At 37.6% G+C, this 23,701-nt stretch overlaps 2 protein-coding genes across 8 annotated transcripts in view; both read right to left on the bottom strand.

Moving 5' to 3' along the window:
- Positions 1-1,356: 1,356 nt before the first annotated feature.
- Positions 1,357-16,087, bottom strand: SLC30A6 (solute carrier family 30 member 6). Of its 2 annotated transcripts, none has more exons than XM_027453880.3 (14): positions 15,931-16,087; positions 14,911-14,997; positions 13,984-14,068; positions 13,009-13,051; positions 10,256-10,321; positions 9,727-9,807; positions 8,529-8,564; positions 7,316-7,410; positions 6,444-6,492; positions 5,467-5,586; positions 5,077-5,179; positions 4,753-4,800; positions 4,077-4,145; positions 1,357-2,574 (listed from the first exon to the last, which is right to left on the bottom strand). In XM_027453880.3, exons 1-14 carry the CDS (start codon positions 15,931-15,933, stop codon positions 2,077-2,079), a joined length of 1,383 nt encoding a protein of 460 aa, XP_027309681.1. In that variant the 5' UTR covers positions 15,934-16,087; the 3' UTR covers positions 1,357-2,076. The 2 variants fall into 2 exon arrangements, with proteins under 2 accessions (XP_027309681.1, XP_027309683.1); XM_027453882.3 differs by lacking the exon at positions 15,931-16,087 and adding an exon at positions 15,301-15,817.
- Positions 16,088-17,387: 1,300 nt separating this feature from the next.
- The window catches only part of SPAST (spastin), a 37,351-nt gene continuing 31,037 nt past the window's right edge, over positions 17,388-23,701 (bottom strand). For all 6 annotated transcript variants that reach the window (XM_038176613.2, XM_038176614.2, XM_038176611.2 and 3 more), the window contains one exon: positions 17,388-22,747. In XM_038176613.2, the coding sequence (XP_038032541.2) occupies positions 22,625-22,747 (123 nt within the window). In that variant the 3' untranslated portion in view covers positions 17,388-22,624. The remainder of the gene's footprint in view (positions 22,748-23,701) is intronic.

The raw sequence follows: 23,701 nt of genomic DNA, 5'->3' as shown, positions 1-23,701 counted from the left end.
ATCCGAAATATCACAAAAAGGGAAAGTGTTTGGTTATGAAACGAGTAAGGAACAATTCTCAGAGGCCACATGAGAGTAGTAATTGTAAACATTCTGCTGGCTCTAAGGTGTTGCAGATGTTGCAGAGAGTGCAGCCTAGTTCAGCACCCACGAGATACACAGAAACTGTTCAAATGTTCTGTACTTCAGCGAATTTCCATGCAGCAATGGCACATCCAAGAGGCTACACATACAGACAGAGCAATGAAACAAAGGTGGTTACTGAGCGAACGGTAACCTCGGATCACTGCCATTTTTCAATGGAAGTTTTCCAGGTCTTACATACTCTAACAGCAGCGAAACTATTCTTGTTGCTGCCAATGAAGTACAGAACTAGATCCCCTATTTGTACTGTAACCAGTGGCAGACTGGACACTACCCTCAGCCTACAAAATCCCAGCAATCCCATCATGCAGAACGTCACCTTGATTTGCTTGCAAGAGTGACAACCTTCCCCACGTGTCAGAGCAAGTAACACAGGCAGTAGACAAGGGAAAAAAGAAAAAAAAAATCCTCAGCCAACATGAAGAGGCTACAGATGTTGAAAGTTCAAATGAAGGCTGCTTCTTCTCATCTCACTTTTACAGGAGAAAAAAAAATTCTCTATTAAACCCATTATCTTCAGGTAACATCAATACACTTGGAGTCCCTGAGATAATGTAGCTCTCTAACTACCTTGGACAAATGGAGAGACTAACTTCGTATATACATCAACACGGTGGAAGCCAATACAGAGCACCCTGAGTTGCAAGTGAAACAGTAAGAATGGGCAACCCATTCCTGAACAGCCAAGGGATGCAGAAGAAAGTGCAGAGAAGGTACTGACTAAGGAATTAAAAGATACATATTGCAGGGGAGGACAGAAAAAAACATTAATTAAAGTATTTCTAAAAGGCCTTTCCCTCTTACCACTGGAGCAATGAAGAAAAAGCAACCAGAGCTAAGAGCTCTTTGAGAAAGGTTGTGAAGAAGCATGGCCTTCTGGATGCATGGCAGAACAATAACGTAAAGGCGCAAAGAGACAAGTTAGGGAGTCTTCTTCACAGGGTGCCCCAGAGGTTAAGCACTCTAGCACAGACAGTTAAGAACTGTCAGTGATCACTGACAGTACGCTGGATATAAACCAGGCATATAAGTAGATTATTTTTTTTCTCCTGAAACTACAGGAAAAATACAAAGAGGAAAAATACAAAGTCACAATCAATTTGAAGAATACTTTCCATACTGAAAAATGAAATACTGGCTTCAGAAACAAAACAGAGATCTGTTCTGTATCTTAAGTAGGGTTAATTGTAAAAAAGAGGTGCTTGTAAAATCTTAAGTTTGAAATCCTTTATTTCCCACTATATTGCTAAGTAATTTTGCAATTAGATCAAAAAGAAATATCAGAGATGGATATGGAATACTTACAACTAGAAAATGGTTGCTGAATCATCGGAATTTCCATAAAGGCATCAACAAAAAAAAATGTAAAAACATTGTCTCATAAAGTTAATTAGAATCTGAAGTACCAGATTGTCTTCACAATGGTCACAATTTGAATATTGATGGATTTTTGCAGCCCTGGAAAAAGTAATTGTGACTTTGCCAAAAGAAGACTTAATACAGCAATCAAAACATCCTTAAAAACTGAGTATTGCATTTCTGCAATTTCTTATTCTCTCAGCCATTCAACATCCAATAAGCAGTTCTCATCTGAAAAAACATTACCCGGTCACAATTTTACTCTCTTACAGAGCTGTGCTATATCTTAATACTTTCTTGGGAAAAAAAGGAAAGTGAATTAAAAGCTGAATAAAAGTAGACACACTATAAAAGCTACCTGTAAAGTATTGTAAGTCTGGAAAACATTTGTGGCATTACACAGGCTATTGCTGACGCAAAGGAAAAAAAAAAAGCAATTTAACCATTTCATGAATATGAACAATGCACTTGTTCCCAGCCATTTAGAATGTTCTGACATTCCAAATGTTTATAAAAATTGGGTAATAAAAGAATTAAGTCAATACCCTTAAGTACAATAAATAATGGTGTTTATTATGGTCGAGGTTGACCACGAGTGTTTGTTCCATATCTGCTTGGGACATTTGTAAAACCAGTTCTGAATCCTTGCTGTGCTCCCATTCCTGGTATTCCAAATCCTTGACTGAGTACACTGCTGTAGGGTGCGGATCCGTGATTAAGGCCCAGTCCATAGGGCCTCGTCTGAGTGTTTAAAAGGATAACTGGATTCACATTTTTGCCTGGCGTATTGAAAGAAAATTCTGGTGGTGGGCTGCTGGGCTTAGCTGGAGTAGATGTAATAGGGTTCAAGTTGTCAGCAGCTTTCAAAGATGGCATTGAAATAATGTGATGATCTGAAAGGTTCAGCATATTGTTTGCAATAGGCACAGATGATAAGGTAGGTCTGATCCAGTCATCTTTGAAAATCTGAACAGTCAAGGTAGAGACCAATGCGTATAATCGGTTAGTGACATGAGCAAGTACCATTTGTTCATTTGCATCTCTCCGAATTCGGACATGTACTGATCCAGCCTAGAAAATGATAAAAATAAGTTGGCTGTTAACTGTCTCTTCAGTGAAGCTTCTCCACATTCATTCAAGAAGAGGTAAATCACCCTGCAGAGAACTATGCAAAGACCTTTCTCAGGGGAGACCACTGACTAAACTGGAAAGCATATTAAATAATTCCATAATCAGGGCAGATTTTGATCTTTGCTAGTGTGTTAACCTCTTACAAACACATCAAGATCATCATTCACAAAAAGTTAGAGTCTTGAAACCAAACTATGAAATACAACATGCAATGCAGGAAAACAAAAGAAAACAACTGGTTAAAACAAAGTCCAAAAGAAGAAAAAAATGCAGACGAACTCCACATTCCAAATTCAGGAGAACGCATAATCACTGTGCTGCTGGAGAAGACAGAAGACAACATGCATGGGAGATGCACTCAAACTGGGACCATTAGCAAGAACAGAGGCACTGCCCTTACAAAACAGACTAAGAGCTTCTCCTGATGAAAATGCTAGGAAATGGTAGGATAGGTTGCCCCTGCCTACCTCTCAATAACACTATCTCCTTCACCTTTAACTACTGCTGCAGAATAGAACAGAGCACAAAACCGAACCCCTTGCTTCCTATTTAATTTCGTATCGAATAAAGAATGTGGTTCACAGCTTGTGCCATAAAGAGCATTTTTATATCGACTGGGCAGCTGACAGCATATCCAAGTCTCTGAAGTTTCTACTACAGTCTGGATGCTGACGAGTAAACACAAACACAAAGGTCTGATCAATCCAGAAATGCTGTAATGCAGTATTTTGCATGACAAAATAATAAACTGAAGGCAATTTGCACATTAGCATGACAGAAGAGTCCCTCCACTTTTACTTTTTCTAGATCCCTCAAAAAGTAGCTTACTGAAACAATTCAGAAGTAGAAAAAAAAATCTAACAGTCAATTTTCTGGCTGTCAAAACATACCTGCATCAACTCAGGAATGACCAACTTCTGTGTGACCATTCCATATGACAAAAAAACCTCCATTTCTTTCAGTTGAGCATATTGCTATAGCTGGCTTTTTTTTTTTTCCCTGTTCCCCAGAAATGCTTAAAACACGATTCTATCACAGACCTTTTGCACCTGAAGGTTTAGTTTTCTTCTCCCTTCAGAGAGGATTTACACTAGCACATGTTTTGAAAAATGTCTTTACTATTGTGTGGGGTTTTCTTCCTTGCCAAAATACAAGAGAAATTCTGAAGTTGCAAAATACATGCTATGATTCAGAGCTGCAATACACAGAAATAGTAAGAACCAATAATAAAGCTTTAAAAAATATAAGGTGGGGGAAGAGAAGTTTTACAGTAAGTCACAGGGAAACACTAAGTACTGACTGGATCATTTAGGGTTTTGTTTGTTGTTTTTGTTTTCTGTTGTTGCTTTTATAAATAAAAAATAAACATCTTAATTAATTTAAATAAAAACCTAAAAGTAGTAACCAACACTTTTTTAAAAGATGATAAAGACATAACTTACCAAATTGCCAAAACCTAACGTCCAGAAATGCTCATTTCTAACTTCCAAGACACCATCCAAGGTTGAAACCTAATTTTCCACAAATATACAGGAATATTAAAATAGTTAGAACTGATGTTTCAAATTGTTTTAGTGATATACTTGTTCATGTAGATGAGTAACAGCATTCTCAGTAATGAAATAAAGCCTCCAGGCTGCAGAATGAAACAAGTCTGTTCATGGTGCCACTAATGTTTATTTACTGTATTTTGCTATCTGTAAACATCCAAATCCATCAGAAAATTGGATTTAAGTAACTCAAATTACTTAGGTAACTTGGTAACTCTTGCTGTCTGACTGCAACGTTTTCTCAACTTCACATGCTGTATGGAAAGTGTTCTTCGCTTCTTTTTTTTCCCCCCAAATCATGTTTGTAAATATCTTCTTAAACTGAAAACAACAACAACAAAAAACACACAACCAAAAACCTGCACTGCTTTAACAGATGCATTCTATACACCTGTATGACACTTCGTCTTAGTTAATAAGCTCCACATTTTCTACGTGCAGAAAAAAAAATATTGTAAATTCCTACTGGATTTTCTTGGACTACTCTCTCACAAAATCTTTTTGTATTTCTGAATGCTTATTTAACATTGGCTGTGCATGCCGTGTCACGTATTATACACCAACTTACCTCTCTAAGAAGTTTATCTAACTGGCCAAACACATGAGGTGGAGTTGTCTTTAAACACATAAAAAAAAGAAAAAAGTTACAATAAAGATTAATCAGTGCTGTTTAAGTAAGAGATCCTTTAAATCCCCTCTACCTAAAGACCAATGACATTACATAATAACATTTTTCTAAGTTCATGATACCTCCTTCTACTGCCCTTCCTTTGGCCCTTTATCATATATTCTCCTTAGAATATCTCTCATACACATCCTTAGAACAAACAAGGACATTTAACAAAAATGAAACAAACAAATAAAAAAATATTGTTTTGCAACACTGCCTTACCTGGAGTAATACTTTCCCACTGTACACACTCATAGGATACATGGTACCAAAAGTCATCAAAGCAATTGCTATAGCTGAGGCTGTGTCTACAGCATAGTAATTGCTAGAGAGAAAGAAAAACAATACAGAAAAACAGGTACTTAAGGTATTGAAAGGTATAAGGAATTTTTCTCTTTTTTTTTTTTTTAATTCGTTAACATTATGTATGCTAACCTTCATCTGAACTACAGATCTTTGAAAAATGCCAAATATATTCATGCAGCTGCAATCCCAAACATACATAATACAGCTTTTGATGAAATCATTCCTTTCAGGTAAAAAAAAAAATAAAAAAAATGCAGTTTCCCACAGAGAGGACATAAAAGGAACTCATCAAACAACTATACATACTTGATTTCGATGAGCATATATGTAATGCAAAGAGCTAAAGCTCCAGCGATATCAATCAAGACAAAAGGGTTCATTCGTGGTAGAAAGATGCTGCTCAATCCTGGGATGATTCCACAAATACTGTAAAAACAAAACAACAAGCAAGCAAGCAGTGGTCAGCTAGTCATTCATCAGTACTTCAAAACCCGTAAGAGTTACACACTTTACTTCAGAATTTGACATTAAGTACACCTTGCAGTCACAGCAAATTATGGCTCTGAGGACCCTAGAAGCCCTTCTAATTCTGTTTACACTTAACATTATACAATATGGCTTGACATTCTTATTTTGATACTGGCAGCATCAATACTCAAAAGTTGACTAAAAGTAAACACTTCTGTTATCTGACAAAAATATTTTGCAAATGGTGTTATCTTGCATTCAGATAACAGGACAGCCTGAGAGTTAACAGGCAATGAATGAGAAACACTGAGTCAGTGCCTGGAAGACACAGACCCTCCACTTTCCTGATAGACAGGTGAGGAACTTCCATAGCTATGCTTCAGCAAGAAACCTATCTCACATGGCACATTCAGGCTGCAATCATCCCAACTGCTCGCCCACCCCACCGAGTAATTAAAAATAAATTACTCTAAGATACACTGATCAGACAGGTAACAGTTGTTGAGAATGCAGTTCGAGTCTGTACCAAACAAAGCTAGTTTCTGACACCTCATTCAAGAATTACATACAATGTGCTGAATGCATTCAAAAGAAAGGTTACGTAGAAAGATGTATTTCTACTAAGTTGACACACCTGAGAAACGATGTTTGGACTAGAGTCCATACACTAGATCTACAAAATTAAAGGTATTTTAAAAACTCTAAAATACAACAGTTCATGTCTCAGTATGTGTTTAAAATTGCTATTGTACACAATTAAAAACAACATTGCCTTCCAGAAGCTAACAACTCTGAAAAACATTACATAGAATTACCTTCTACTGAGATCTGCAACATGCTCCTGAAGCCAACTTGTGCTGGCAGCTGCAAGGGAAAGTTAATAAAATGACTACAAGTAAAGCAATCCATTTCAAAATTAAGTTTTGTTTTAAGGGAAGGACTTATGACACCATGAATGAATAGATTTATCTCAACAGATTCACTGTTGCCTGAGAAAAAGCAAAGTCTGACTTCTCTAGGCAGCACATAAAATGCCTGTTTCATATAATAACCTAAACTGATTAAATACAAATGTAATTGCAGTTTATATTTTTTATTATCTTTATATTAGATAAAGTATAATACATATACAGTAATAATATCTAAAACTTAATCTAAACTATATTCACTGAAATGAAGCATTATGCACACAAAATACATGGAACACAATGGAAAAAAGAGGACCTCTCACAATTTACTAGTTTTCACAATGCTCAACAGTCCCCCAACAGCTAGTGAGAATGATCACAAGTCTACTTCACAGTGAAAAAGTTCCAGGTAAAAGGGCCATTAAGATGAATTACTACATTCATTTATTTTTAATCCACTAATAAATCAATAAAATGTTCTTAAATTAACACCTGAAATCTAAAAGATGACCTTCACTGGTTGAATTTACAGGACAGAAATTTAAGGATACTGCAGAATTTATCACTCAGTTTACCAGTAATAACTAAATACTGAGTCACGTAAGCAAAACAGTGATGAACTTTGGAAAGCAATTCAAAACTGCATTAAGTTATATCTATGGAGATTATAATAATTTATAACTGCTAGTTAAGATAGTTATCTGACTAGTTACACATTGATAAAATAAGAACATTAAAACTTTTTCATAATTCTCAGTACAGATCAATTTATCACATACCTTCAGAGACATAAGCAAAAGGCTTATTCCTAATGGAAAGCATTGTAAATAAGTTGAAAAAGAGAGCCACGAAAGTACCAACCAGCAGTCGCCCCCTAGGGAGGAAAAGAAAAAAAAAAGATGCATCTTAATTTCACATTACCATTACAATACATGAAATCGAACTGTAATTAATAGTAACAGTATCAAAATACTTTGCTTGGTATCTCTCACTGAGCATGAAAATGAGAGTAAGATAAATTAGCACAAGGTCTAATAACTGGCAGCATATTAGCATTTTAGGGGGATATATGAGATCGCCAAACACCATACATCATACTCATCACATTAAGCTGAACACAATCTTCATAGTTTTGAGTAACTGTTCTTACCTAATTGCATATATCTGTGTACAAACACAGATATACAAATATATGCAGGTATACACACACATTTGTCCTTTGAAGATACAAATACACTGTCTCCTCAGCCTTGTTTCCTACAGAACTATGCCTTACGTTCCCACCATTTCCTAGGAGAATTACAACTTCACCATACATCAACACCTTCTCCTCCTTTCCCCATGTTCTTTGCAGTTGTCCAATTTGCAATACCTTTGCAATACGTCCAATTCCCTAATGGTCCCGGTATCCTTCCCTCAGCATACTAGGCCTCCTAATTTGTGAGTTAGCAAGAGGCAGCAGAGGCTACAACTCTTTCCAAACTATGAATGTGCTCAGAGGGCAGTCAGCCAGACTGTACTCTATGTTAAAAAGTAACTGCTGAGCTCACACAGTTTTTCCTACAATGTGAGCAGTAACTTGGCTTTCTCTTCTCTGCTCAACCTCCAAATGTTTAAAAATAAAAAAATAATAAAAAAAATCATATTAATTTACTATCTTCAAATGTTGTCAAATTATAGGGAGACAAAAACTAATAACAAATGCCTAATGTCCTCAAGAAACCACATTAAAACATAGGAATAATTAAATTACCAAAACGAGCAACACATAGCTAAATCATTATTTATGAAGAGATACGGATTACATTTAAATTGTACCTTAAAAGAAACTGTTTCCAATATAGCTTGTGCAGCATTCAAAACAAATAGCAAGGTACCAAAACCAATTTGGTGCTGAATGAACTTGTTATAATAAATATATGCTAGAATAACAATTAGATATACAAAGGGACACTGAAAAGCCTATCATTGTACATGTCAGAAATTTCTTACGTGTGTATCTCAGGCTGTTCCAGAAACCGCTCTGCACTACAAAAACAATTGAAAATGCAAGTTACATTCATGCAATAAAACCTTGACACCTGAAGCATACTTTTTGTATTCTGAAATGGCTAATTATCTGCCATTCATCAATAAAAATGGTGGATACAGCATCAGAAAAAATTAATTACTCATTAAGCACACTAGTTTAACCTGTTGCTATAATGAAGGAGTATATAATCTAGATTTTCCAACCATTTCCATACATGCCACATCGGTGCTAGTAAAAGGATGCTTGTAAATGAACATGCCAGAAAATACTGCTACTGCCACCAGTGCTGGTAAGCAAAACAAACACAGTTTGAAATCCCTGACTTGGAGCTTCTCACTAAGCAAAGCTAAATAAAACAGATGTTAGATTCTGTAGTGGAGATACAATGCGTTTTTTTTTTAAATGCACCAGTAAAATACAAGATAACCTGCTGCTGTAACAAAGAAAAACCTAGCATAAGTTTTGGGAATTCCCTAAAACTGATGCTAGAAAGCCTGGAGGCTCATTATCAAAATTCATTCCAGTGGTGCAACAGATCTACCTATATTGTAACGCTACTAAGTTGTTAACATATCCCTTTATAAAGAAAATCCGAAGAGGAGAAGGGAAGGTAAACTCCCTCAGTTTTAAATTCCAGATGTCAACAAAAGAAAAATTCATTTTTAAAGAATTAAGTAGTTTTTAAGGCGAAATACCATCTACATTTGGAACAATTTATATGTTAAATTAATGCTTTACACACTGTTGAGAACTATTTAAGCTGATACTTTAAACATTTGGATCCTTAATACATTATGAAATTGCTTTACTTCATGATATAAGAGAAGGTAAACAACCCTTTTCTTTATAGGTTAACTTAAAAAGTCAAGAATTAATGAAGTCCCTAACAGTGTCAAGAAAACAATTCCTAAAAATATGGAGTCTTTTCCCTGAAAGTTGTTTAATTACATTTACCAGATCCTATTATTTTATTTAAGGTCTCCATGTAGTGTAATCAATATAAATTAGCAGTAGGGTTAAGCAGGATTTAAAAAAACGGATTTTTTTCTACAATGTATCACTACAGATAGCACTTGTGGAACCCATTTGCTTTTGCTCAACACGAACTTTCTACTCATACAAGAAAAAAAATGCAAAGAAAGAAGTACAGATCCTTACCTTTCTTTCAGTATAAAAAGAGCACCAAGCTGTGCTAGAACCGTAGAAGCAAATACAGCTAGAACTTCAAACCTCTCAAACCTGAAATTTAAGAATTAAGTTTAGAAACAGCGAAAGCTCAACAATTCATCACATGCATTCTGGTCTGTGCAAGAACAAGTGGAACAGATCTGCTATTTCTAATTCTTTCAAGTGGAGATAGATGAGGAGAAACTGAAAGGTCATGGAGTAGGCATAATTTTCAATTTCATTAAAACAACATTCCAATGATCAAAAACAAGCCTTTATTCTGACAAAAGACCATAATTTTCAGCTTAAAATTATGGATTTCTTAATTCTTTTTGCTGTTCCTGCCCTTTTCTCTTACTGTTCTGCAACTCTTTTTTACACAACCAATCTTGGGTCTCTAGTATTCACGCTCATTACATACACTTTGTTTGTCATGGCTGTTAAAAAATACAGGCAAGGAAGACCAACAATGAATCAAATGCTGTATTATCTAATACTGAATCTTGTTATTAGTACTTACCCAAATGAATAGGCTGGACTAGGCTTCTTCATCATTACCCAATAGCTTATTAGACATGTTATCAAACTGGAAAGAAAAAAAAAAAAAGGGAGAATTACACCATGATAAACAACGGTTACCTTTACAAATTATAAAATTGTTTGTATTTTAGTTTATAGTTTGCTACTATAAATTAGTACAAACATACACTTCAGCCACCAGAAAAATGAATAAACAAATCTTAAGTTTGTCTTACAATAAACTCAACCCATTCACCACTATCACAATGTGGGTTCCAAAGAACCCAGAGGTGGTGGGGTTTGGAAATGAAACTCTGATTGCAACGGCATCTCAGCTGTCCCCATAAAATAGGCAGCAATTAATTTAGCAAAATGGTAAGTCAGTCTAATTCTTGACAGGACAAGGAGTAATGCTCACGAGATAGAGCCCACAAAGTTCCGCACCAATATGCAAAAGAACTTCATGGTGAGGGTGACGGAGCACTGGGCCAGGCTGCCCAGGGAAGTTGTGGAGTCTCCTTCTCTGGAGATATTTAAGGCCCGTCTGGACGCCTACCTGGGCAGCCTGCTCTAAGGAACCAGCTTTGGCAGGGGGGTTGGACCCGATGATCTTTCGAGGTCCCTTCCAGCCCCCAACAGTTCTGTGATTCTGTGATATCAAGAGACAGCCCAATGCCGTACTTAATGGCATGCTGTACTTCCAAAGGCTACCACCAACCTTCTTCCACACAGAACGTCACTCAGCCTAACTCAATATTCCCATAACATCAAATGCAATGCAGGCCATTGAAATTCTGAAACACAACAGCACAACCAGTGTTTATTTTGCATGCGCTCCATGAATTCCTAAAAGGAAACTGGAGAACAGGAGGCCAGGACTGAATCTGACTAACACAGAAAGGTGGTATGAGACAATCCGTTTCATACTGTCTGGTATCACACCTGTTAACGAAGAGTACAAAGGAAAAGCCTATGAAATTAACAAAGCACACACCCAGTAAACACTAACTTACAGTTTATGAACTTGCCTAGAAATACATAACCTGAGAAAGGTCATTAAAATGAGAAGGAACGCACTAAGCAAGATGACAGGACTGTCATATTTGTGTCACTTACTCAAAAAGAGTAGAAAACTTTCCATTAAACCCTTCCTATAAGGATATATCATGAATTAGATTTAGCACTCAAGAGTAAGTCTTGGGCTATGCAACGCACGGCCTTTCTTTTCCACAGTATAACATATCTACCTGTGTAGCCAGAACAGATTTACTTTTTTGGCTACATTCATCTCCACACGGCTCTCATGTAAATGGCCATTCTCAGACAGCTACAGGTCTCTTGCTTTTTTCTTTCCAAGTTTTTCTCTCATGCTGAATGTCTGAAATTCACATTATTTTTATCCCAATGGTACTAGACTGAATTCTTCAAGCGTGAGTCTTACTTCCTCTGCCTATTTTTCCACTATTGACCCCTTCAGACAATTTTTTTTAAATTGATACTCATGGAATCAGTGCCGTCTGTGACTTTATGAAGCCCTTTTTTAATTAACAATGACGTTAAATCAGACGGAATCAAGGAGCCATCCCCACAGCTGCTGAATAATCACACCCTCACAATCTGAACCACAGCTGCTTGGAGTACAAGCAAAAGCAGAGGAAATACTACTGCTTGTATACAAAATAGTAGTCATATACTCAGTAACACTGTCATAAATTTCTGGTAAGATGACAAAAATGAAAGAACACAAAATCTGTTTTTGCAGCAGAATTACTGAGCATTGCTCACCCTTACAGCAAGTTAAAACTCCTGACAGAGTTTACTGTTAATCTTCTAGTCTATTCCCTATTAACCTAATACATCATAGTGCTAGGGCTATACCATCTTCTCCTAAAATTAAAAAATAGTATTCTATACAAATATGAAGTACAATGCCAAAAGTTTCACTATTTCGCTATCAGTCAGATATAGTATGGTATTTAGCATGAAAAATAGTCTCTGTGAATAGCTGATCCATATTTTTCTATAAGTTAGCAAGGAAAATAACATGATTTAATCGTTAAAAAAATGACTGCGTTTTTCACAGTTTATTTCCCAGTCACTGCTACCAGCCAGCATCAGATGAGAACTGAATGTATTTAATGTCTTATTACCAATATTATCAGAAGTGTGCAGAATTTTCACACTTAAAATAGCTTTAACATTTTGTTAGGGAACAGAAAAAAATGCTATAGGTATCATTCAATAGCAGGCAGGAAAATTACAGTATTAGTCTCTAGAACCTGGTCTAAACAGACTGCAGCTGAGATTCTATTTTAACAACCTTATTGGAAGAACGTGGGATCTATCTCTTGACATATTCTGGAATAGAAATAGCATTATATACTCTTTGTTTCCTGAAGTAAAAACCAAGGGATACTTCAGAAGCAATGACTGTGGCACTTGGGAGATGTTCTGAGTGAAGCACCAGATGATAGCTTGATGCTAGGTTCCGTTTCATGTCGCTAGGCATGTGCATGTAGAAATCCACAACCGAATGGATTAGTTACTAATCACTGCCCATACAGTTATGGTGTTTATCATCATCTGCTTATTGTGATGTACAGTTTTATACTCACATAACATACATTTAAACCAGCTAGTGTTTCATCACTGATGATTCTAAATAGAATGGGTTTGTAAATAAATTTTGTATGTATGGAAATACACAAAGACAGGCACAAATGAACTGTAAGACTAAATGGGAAAAAAACTCACCTGAAAAGATCAAAGATTGTCAAATATGTGTAAGCAGTTAAAGCTGTTAAAAAAAAAAAAAAAGCAAGTATTAAAGCTTAATACCATTTTTCAATCACTTATATTCTTCTCTTAAGTCCCTCTACTGCATCTCTGTGCCATTTTCCAGATAAACAAATCATCTCTGTTGATACTTCAAGTCTGTCTTATGTATGTGTATGTAATATGAATGTTCTAAACACACAATGCATTTCACTTCATGAACAGGTTGATTATGGCAATCTTACTTCTAATAAAGCACGTAACAATGCCCAGCTATATAAGGTATTCAGCTACCAAGAATAAAGTTGTGACGAAGAATTTAAGATCAGAAAAGTCAGGAGACCTTCTAGTAATACACCCTCCCCAAAGCAAATCTCTTATGCGTATTATTGCAGGAAAAAGTATGTTCAACAGCATTTCTACTTGCTTTGTTTTCCATCCTATGTCGCAAAGTAAAAATATCGGACATTCTACTTTCAGTACTGATGATAGGGAGCATCTTGAAGCCCCTCTAAAAAGTAGGACATAATAGAAAATATTAAAAAGCGATGCTCCTGAAATTGAAGAAGACTTTAGCCACACTACAAATGCCTTCAATCAACTGCAAGTGAGGATCTCTCTACGCCACTAGTACTACTTATATAAGGAACAGGTTTGAAAAGTAGTTTAGAAGTCTACTTCCTGCAATGTTAAAGAGGGTACCACATAGAAAAAAAAAATAAATATGAGCAGGTCTGGAAAACCTCGCACACTTAGAAGACATTTCAACCACTTACACATGTCTGCAAGAAATGCTTCTCAACTGACTGTGGGACATCAAAAGGAGGCCTGTCCAAACCTGGCTGTGCAGTCACCTAACTCCACTATGTGCAGCGTTTTTTAGCACACTGGAACTTCATGAGTGAAGAAACATGTGGTAGTTGTTCACAGCTTCAGTGCAAGAGAGCCACCTACCTATGCTGTTCGTAGAGCTGCACCACATGAGCAGGAAGCCAATACATACTAAATTTATAGCACCAAACAGCAAGATCTTCCAGGACTGTTGACGAGAATAAAAACATATTTACATCTTCCAAAGTGTACAAGACAAAAATTTAATCTATCTTGTTTTAAAAAACAGCATTGTAGTATGTCATCATGCAAGCAGTCTTCTCCCTCCATCCCTCCCTTCCAGAAATGTGCAACTCATTTAGGGCAACAATCTCATATTCTGTTTTTATTTTACAGGTTGTCCCGAAACTCATTTTTAAGCATCATTATGTGTTAGGCTTACAGTATCTTTTTGGTCTGAAAAATCACACCAATAGAATATTTGCATTTTCTTATCACACACACCATGTGACTTTTGAAGACAGAATTATACAGCTTTCTATTTCCCGCCCTTAGTCCTGAAGGAACAGCCAAGAGACTGAAGTGGGTTCCCTTCTTCATTCTTGAATTTAGGACCCGAAAACATTTGTGCATCTCCAGCTTGCAGCTCTACTGAACACATCAAACATAAGTACAATTCTGTGGGAAATTAATTAAGAGGGACAACCCACAGTAATCCAACTTCAAAGAAACTACACGGTGTATTAAGGCTAATAGTAAGACAATACTTCACTTGCAAATTCACTACAAGGAACATAATGCCACAAAAAACACACATGAAACCCAATAAAGGTAATTTCAAGGTTGTTTGTCCAGCAGAAAGGCACGTTACTTCCAGTGCCTTGTTCTTGCAAAAGTAAGTCCCAATGGTACATATGAAACTTGAGGTCAATTTTCCAAAAATAACAGAACTTACACTTACACTGAACTACGCTTAAATTAATAATGTATTTTAACTTGTCACAGCTACAGTTTTTATTATTCTTTTTCCAAAAAAAATAAAATACTTACCCTTCTATCTGCTGCAACCAGCCTAAATTCATGTGTTAACTTTCCGACCAACGATCTCTGTGATTTGCGGAACAGATGTATTGTCCCCTTAAAAAAAAATGAAGTGTAATGAAATATTTTACTCAAACCATACTGTAAAGTAGCGAAAGAGGAACCTTAATTTATGAACCACCTCTGTAAAAAAAACCTTATTGGGATACTTTGATATAATTAACTAGACATAGCCTCCAAACATTAAATTCAACAATACTTCTTGAATACTTTTTTTTACATTCTACATGTGATGACAGAATGACGAATGGCTTAGAATCAAGCTTCACGTCGACACAGACTGGACTTCAAGACCCGAAGAGGTACCAACAGGCTGGCCACCTGAACAGGCCCACTCACCTCACACCCATGCCTGTCAAGGCAGCTGTATTCCACACAGCGGGCAGGAACCTCTGGAGATCACCTGCTCCAACCCCCTGCAAGCAGGGTCATCCAGAGCACGCTGCGCAGGATGGCACCCAGGCAGGTTTTGGATGTCTCCACAGAAGGAGACCCCACAAGCTCTGCGGGCAGCCTGTGCCAGTGCCCTGCCACCCTCACAGTAAAGAGGTGCCCTCTCTTATTCAGATAAAAATTTAATTTCATACTGATGTTGCCACGTGCAGATAAGCGCACACCTTCTGGTGTTGTGAGTTAAAAAAGCAGCGCCACAGACCCCAAGCTCGGCGTCCTTTGGGTCCCCTGCTCCCCTCCCCAGGGCCACGCAGGGGAACCCCGGCCCCGGAGCCTGGGGCACAGAGAGGGCAGGGGGCGGCCCGCGGAGCCCCCCACAGCCCCGCGGAGCCCCCCGACCTCCCCCGGCCCGGCGGGGCGGCCCCCAGCAGCCACGTCACCGCGGGCCGGGCGGGCAGGGCAGGGCCGTGCGACCCCCTGCGGGCCGCTCCCAACCCCTCCGCGCTCCCGGGGCGAACCCCCCGCCCCGCCCGGCAGCGCCCCGCCGCCCGCCGCCCCCCGGCCGGGGCCGCTCACCATAGTCCTCCCCGCGCCGGAAGAGAGGCGCCATGCGAGGCCGGAAGAGGCGGAGGGGGGAGGCCCTCCCGTCGTCCCGGCAACGGGCCGAGCCCCGCGCCCTGCGCCGAAGCGGCCGTGACGCACAAGCCGGCCGACGGGCGCTAACGGCCGCTAACGGCCAGTAACGGCCGCAGCGCGGCACCACCGGGGCTGAGCCCCGGTGAGGTTCCCGGCTACACGGACCGGGAAAAGCAGCACTCGGATGTGGAGTGCGGTGCCCTCCCGGAGTGGCAGTGGGGGGTTACTTCATTAGTAACGCCTCAGCAGCTGGTTTTATTAACGTTTTAGGGTATTTGTCTCCAGAAGAGGCAAAAAGTGCACTTAGACAACTCACAGAAGGAACACCACAGGTTATAGCACAGCTGACGCTTCTAGTCTGCACCTAACAGCCTTCACCAATACCTTACAACTGACGCCTTTTACAAACTACTGAAGTGAAATTTTAAAATAAAGTCACATTAAAACATATGGTGTGCACAATATATATTTGGGAAAAACAACACACTTTGCTCGTTCACCTTGCAGCCCTTGGAAACTCCCCACTTCAGTTCCTCTTGCCCCACCGCAGCACCTGCACTAAATCACTTACACTGGTTGTGGTGGATGGATTTTAGTTCGATTTTATCTTTCTGCCTTCACCACCACATGCGATCTTCTCTATTGTGATTACACAAAGAAAACTGACTTAAAGGAGGTTGTGTAACTCTTACCCGTCCCTGAGTAACGTGCACTCCTTGTGGGAAAGAGGCTGGATTTCACTAGTTTGTAAATTATTTGGAAATTAAAGTATTAAACACAGCAGGAGTGGATAAAAATGAAAAACCCTCACATTTACTGGCAAACCTAGTACATTAAAATATATTTCAGATGGAAATCTCTTTATGTACCTGCATCCGATGATAGGCAGGGAGCCCTGTCTCACACTAGCTTGGCTGTAATGGGAGATTTGTCTTCTAAGGAGTCTAGCATACTCCAATGAGATCAGGGTATGCTACTGAGTCTATAATCCACAAAGATCCAAATGTATCAAGCACGGGAATGTTGGTGTAAGCCTTGTGGTTCTTCACTACATTTACTTTAGCATCTTCTCTAAAAGAAGGAAAGTATTTGGATATCTAACATACACACAAAATGACTAATTTTGATGCGAAAGCTCCTGTTTTCCACTCTAGTTTAGGAAGACTAAGAGAAGCATGTGCTCAGTCTCAACAGACTTAAGAGGTAGCACTTGTTTGCATTAGTCTTAAGAATTGACTCACATCCTTTAGAAACTGAGTTATTGATGATTTAGTGTTCCATCATCTGGCATACACTTTATTTTTTAAAAAACAGCAGTAATTTTATAGACTTCAGGTTTAATGCAAAGGTTCTTAGTTTTGGACATTTATCTGATAAACAGACAAGAAAACAGTAAGAACGGGATAAATGCAACATTTTATTGTGAAGCTAAAGCTATGTGACTGCTCATCATGCTTTTTTACATCACTTATTAATAAAATGGTGTTTAACATTTCCAAAAACATTCTTAAAGGAACACTCTGAAGCAAAAGTCCTTCAAAACAACAAAATACAAGAATTAACCCCATCCCAAACAGGAGTCCCTCAATGGTATTTAATGGGGGCAGTTGTTTTGTCTCCACCTTTGGTTTTTGTCTCTTTAGTCCAGATTGCTGAAAAACATTGACTAGCCTTCCACATAGATTAAAAAAAAAAAAAAAAAAAAAAAAAAAAAGAATCGTGGCAAGAAGAACAGTTTGTGTTCCCAGTGTCTATGACAGGCATTCAAGTATTAGATAAAGTATTTCCCAGTTCTAACGGCAGAAAATAATAAAAGTCCTGCAGATCTGAGAGGCAACACCTTTAGCATCCTCAAAGAATATACCTGTATAAACCATCTACTAATAATGTTGATCTTTTCTCAAAGCCACTCCTCTGAAACAGAACTTTTAAGAGTGCTTCTTATGAAGACAAAAAAAAAAAAATCTTACAACTGATTACCAGGTGTCATGTCAAGAATGTGCAAATCAAAAGAAGAAACTGAAACATTCTGATTTGACCCACAGGGTTTAGCCAATACATTTAACCCCCAGAGGAGTGTTTACCTTGCCAATTATTGCTGAACTCAGGAGGTAGTTATTGACAAGTTACACAGTTTTCACCAAAACAGTTAATTTACAAGAGAAGGAGTAAGATGTAATACACATTTACTTTAGATAATCCTGTCTTTGCAGGAAACTAAAGTTTACTTCCACATCCTGTTGAATTATAGTTACAGTATTTAGAGGAAAAAAAAATCTACTGGTCATCTCTTAGGATGACCAACAGTTACTCCAAGCATGGAAATTCAAGTAGATGAAACAACATCCTTCAACAGTGAACAGCAGCTCAGGAGAATCTAACAGTGAAATCAGCAACTGCCTCTAATTAGCACCATGATCAAAGTAACTTCTTGCATGTACTACCTGCCTGCTACATTTCATTCTATTTCTGATAGCTGGTAGAGGACCCCGACACTAAAAATATAGGAGCCTAAGACTGCTACAGAATCAGTGAAGGTCTGTAACCTACAATAGTGCCAGTGCTTGCCATCTCCCAGAGCTGCCACATGCAGAAGCATCACTAAAGCGTTAGAAAAGCTAAACTTATCTTAGGCACAACTACGCATTATCCCTGTCTTGGGGAGGAAAGCAGTAGACAAATCTAGGGCACGAAGTTTCACCACAGATGGTTAAGCAAGTCTTAAGTAGAATGGTGCTTTCCCTATCAGTTGCAGAACAGATATTTCAGTTAAATTTGGCAACATATCTGGCTTCAGTATTCCCGGTGGTGCCTTGTACTGAAGTTTCACAAAGTGTACCCTGTAGCAGTGCCAACCCGTGCTAAAACCTGCTTGTTTAGAATAGGAAAAAAACAAAACAACAACAACAAAAACAAAACAACAACAAAAACTTATTCTACACCAGAAGGTAAGTTTAATTGTCACAGGAAGTTGTATGCATAAAAACCATCATTTTAATCACATTCAAGAGAGTCTAACAGTGTAATCAGCATGTGCCTCTAATTAGTGCAGTGACAAGCACTTCCTTCTCCATTCAGAGATTCCATTCTTCTCAGTTTTCAAGTGTTGCTATCACATTTGATATCTACATAAAGCAATTTGCAGGGCCGTATTCAACAAAACTGTATTAGTGCCTGACTTTCTGATGTAGTCAGAGATGAGCATTCTGCCCTGAAACCTCTTCCTAATGTACTGAACTCCATAAATCTAAGAGAGAGCAGAATAGACTATGTGCATAAATATCCTAGTTCAAGGTTTCAGCTTCTATTTCATGTTCCATACTATTTTCTTAGCCACATGAAGAGAACCAGTACAAGTTTCATGTACTCTCCACAAGAGTCAACATTAATAAAAGGGACATCATAACACGAGATACTCTCATTTTAAGGAAGAGCATAAATACAGTGCTTCATATTTTCCCCCCTACTGTTTTGCCACCAGAAGCAGTAACCTGCTGCCTTAGCACATATTGTTACCAACATGCAGAAGCACAGCACAGGCATTTCCTGCTTAATAAGAGGCAAAGATGTGTAAGGAAGGTTGTCAAAAAACAAAAGGGGCTTGTTCTACTTTTTTTTTTTTTTTTTTATTTCCCCTTCCCTCCAATCAGTAACTATTAAACTTTACATCAGTAAAACATATGCAGAGGGCCAGACGAGCTGCTTCCTAATCATCTCAAAGAAGTAGGTCAAGTCACTCATTCATTAGCAATGGGCAGGTTCAGGGAAATGAAAAAAATAAAGACAGTTTAGAGAGTTAATGCAATCCTGCCCTTTATAAAGGTTAAAAACATCCAGGCTGCTGTCCTGATAATCCTGTGCTAATTCAAAATTATGTATTAGAACACAATCTGATTTTATGGCAAATATGGTTGTGAAGTTCTATATAAAGATACCACAGATTTATGGATTTTTTTGTTTTTAGATCCTTTATACATGGTTAATCTAGCATGCAGATGAAAATCACTGTGTTGGGAATTAGTATATGTAGCACAAGAAACCAGAAAATGTGATGTAACACCTTGAGGGGAACATAATTATTATTCAAAGACACTATTCAGAAAATAGTGTAAATGTGATTTATGAACCAAATGGCACTTGGCCATGGACTTAAAATCCAGCAGCTGTGGGGCAAATTGATGTTGCAGAACAAGATTAAGTTCTTATTACTGCATTTCAGGAGTCATTCATAGAGCTTCAGGTTCAGCCATTAGGCAGGAAACAATCCAGGCAGGATAGGTACCAAAAAGCAGTACAACATCACGCAGAGACTCCTGACCCAATCTGGTCATACAAATGAGACTAATTTCTTTCCGAGGTAGCAGCTCAGACTTATGACCCTTCGTGCTGCACGCTACTGTTTTAGCAGATGGGAAGCTCTGCCCCTACTCTTCAGGTACCTATCACATGCCAACACACATATTTGAAATCAATACCAGTATATTCCTCAAAATTAAATGAAGGAAAATTGAGTTTGATAACGAATATTTAAGAACACTGAAGGTAATGATTCTGGTTTTAGAGGTCCCCATTTGCAAAGGATCTCAGTGAAAATTTACAAACTATACCAATGGGAAGACTGGGGGCCTTACTTAGCTTTTTGGCAGTTGGTAATAAAATAGTATCTGTATTTAGCACTACGAAGTCTATGACAAATACATATAAAATCAGCCAGGAATCTTAGACAAAGATACTCTACTGAAGGCAGAACTAAGGCAAAGCAACCAAGACATGAGATCTGAGATACTGAAATCTTTTAACATTTCTTACTTCTCCAGGAAGGTGAATCAGGGGAACAGAAATCACATTTCATTTACACCAGCCATACATTTTATAGAGTCATACCCTTAGAAGGCTAGAATTGGTTTGGTTAGACTATTTCAAAAGGCATACTAGTGTAACACAATCTTCTCTTATATTAAAAACAATGAAATAAGTTAAAAGCATCCCTGGTTCAAAAAACAGAATACCAAACATATTGCATGTGTGTGTCTCAGAATTTTTATACAGCTTCTGCTATTTTTTTTTTTTTACCTAATACCACACAGTAAGCACTGAGTCCTCTGCTGGTATTACTGTATTTGCACTGCATCAGCTTTGTCTTTTTCACATATATAAAATATATTATATATAGTCAATTTTTCAGATGAGTAGTCCCAGAAATATTTAAGACTTACTCCTACCAATAAAAAAATAAGGAAAAGCTAAGAACAAAATTTCCTGTTAAGAGCAAGAGCAAACAAAATAAATAAATCAAATTAGTTAAAACAGCTGTAAACAATATGCAACTTTGTAACATCACTAAGTTTGGAGAGTTGTCTTTTTTTTTTTTTAATTTTAAAACTGTTCTAACAAGGAACTAGTATTCTGCCTTACAAACATCTCAGTGTTTAATTGATGCAGAATTTGTAAACAAGATGTCAGGCCTTTAGAAGTAAAGGCAAGGATGTTTTCCTTTATTACAGTATTTAAAGGCTATCACTTGTGTTTTTCTAAAAGCTTGTCATTTATATAATAAAAAAACAAGTATTTGTACAAAGATGCAGTTTCTTTTAAAAAAGCAGATCAGTCGAGTGTTTCATACTTTAATACATAATCCAAAACATATGAAAGCTATAAAAACATTAATGTGTGCCGTGTATTAAACATGTAGCCTTGTGTTTTAATGCTTACATGTGTAGATTAAAAAAATTATCACAATGGAAATTTTACTTTCAATTACTGTAACCAGACCAGACCAAAAGACAAAGTAGAAACACATTGTTTCTCAAACTTGACAATTAGCATCACTTACTCTCTCAGACATCAGCTGGGCTTCAAGTCATACACCATAAGCGTAAGCTAACATTCTACCAATGGAAGCGTTACAAAATGCATGAAGAGAAAATGCTGCCAGTAAATGAATGTCTTAGTCTATTTTTTATTTAGTCTTTTTTTTAAAACAGTTTGAACTGGTTTTATATGCTTTTTTGCTGTTCTGCTATCAAAGGTCTTTTTTAAAACTGTTCTGTGAACAATGCAGTCACATTACAACTAAACAAAAAGACAAATAATAACAGACCAGCTGCATTTTACATTTTAATAATCTTAATCTCCCAGTGCTGTTCTTCGTCTTTGCATAGGGAAATTGTTTTATTTGGCACATTAAGGGTAAAAAAAAGTCAAAAACAGCCGAAGTTTACAAAAATCCAACCGTAAATTAGTAGTTGTCAGGAAGAAGAAAGCCAGACATTAGTGTGTCATGGCAAAATTAAAAACAAAGATAACACACAGAACATAAGGAAAAGGTCATCCAATGATAAATATCATCAGAGCCCTCTAGCTGAAACAAAATACACATATTATTGTTCAAACTATGATCAGATTGCTAGGAATCTTATCCCAAGTCCTATTGTGCTCTTACTTACAGTGTGTAAATCCTCCCTAAATGGTAAGGAGGCTTTGATGAACACATTTCACATTGTATAATTTCTTCTTGCTCTCAAGTTTTAATGCAGATACTTAAAGATCTGTAAAGTCCTGTAAACTGTTTGCTTTCCAGTAGCCTGTACCAATTGCTCCTCAGGCAGCACTTTGTTTCACAGCAAGTCGTGTTTCACACTGTGGTATCTCCAAAGTCCTTGTTCCAGCGAATATATGCTTCCAGGGTCTGAGGGCTCAAACTGCGCTTTATCTTCTTCAACGACTCGGTGAAATCTGATAATTTGATATTTCTCATCTAAAAGAAAAGCGAAATACCTCCAGGTCACAAGTGGTTTATGCCCTTCAGTTTATTCACGAAGTAATTCAGTATTCACTTTTAACAAAGAATGTTCTAGGGATGCTTCCTCTGATCTGACACATAAGTCTTTTGTAAATTAAGATTATCAGCATTTAGAGTTTTATTGTAACATTTGGTAGTCATGTCAGACTTAATAGCATATGAAACTGTGTTACTACTTCCTATTCCACTAGGTGGTGCAAGCCAGTGCCTATTAGGGCACAGGACTGAGTGAAGAGTAGTTGGACATGTGACTTTTTAAAGTCTTTGTGGTAAAGCTCTGCAGACCAGGAGAGTAGGTGGAAGACAAGCAAAGTGCATGGAAGAGCAGTCTCATCGTTAAACGAGTATTAACATTACAACTGGTGAAGATCCCCCAGGTTTTGTTGGGACTGGAGTTTCCAAACTATGGGAGGGAAACTTGCATTCACAAAAAAGGGACTGTTCTTCCTGGAAGAAATCCTTCCATCTCTTTGTAGCCTTAGCCATGCTCTAAGGCTAAATGTAGTAAGCAACATGGAAATTAAGTTCTTCAGAGTTTTCCCTACGTAACTGTGGTTTCCATGTACATTTTGAAAAGAAAATTTTATATAGAGGACTAATCTCTTCTTTTTTCTTTATGTTTATAAATAAAAACATATCTGTTTTAAAATCACACAGAGATTCTTCCTAAGATGACTTGTCTTATGTAAAGCTGCAAAAAAATAATAGTTTGATGTAATAATTCCAGGAAGGTTTTGGGGGAGTAACACCAAGAAAATGAAAGCCAGCCATGCCTCTGACATGATCTGAAGGGTAACATGAAGTTGCAATTCAGTGAGAGAAAGATAGGGCAGTTACCTGAAACTATGAAAAGCAGAAGCCTATTATCAGAAAGAGGTGCTCTTAAGTGTGATAACCAAAACCATGCAA

The sequence above is a fragment of the Anas platyrhynchos genome, chromosome 3, assembly GCF_047663525.1.
Source record: "Anas platyrhynchos isolate ZD024472 breed Pekin duck chromosome 3, IASCAAS_PekinDuck_T2T, whole genome shotgun sequence".
In the NCBI taxonomy this organism is placed as follows: domain Eukaryota; kingdom Metazoa; phylum Chordata; class Aves; order Anseriformes; family Anatidae; genus Anas; species Anas platyrhynchos.
The sequence above is the reverse complement of the archived record's forward strand: the minus strand, read 5'-3'. Positions and strand labels throughout refer to the sequence as shown.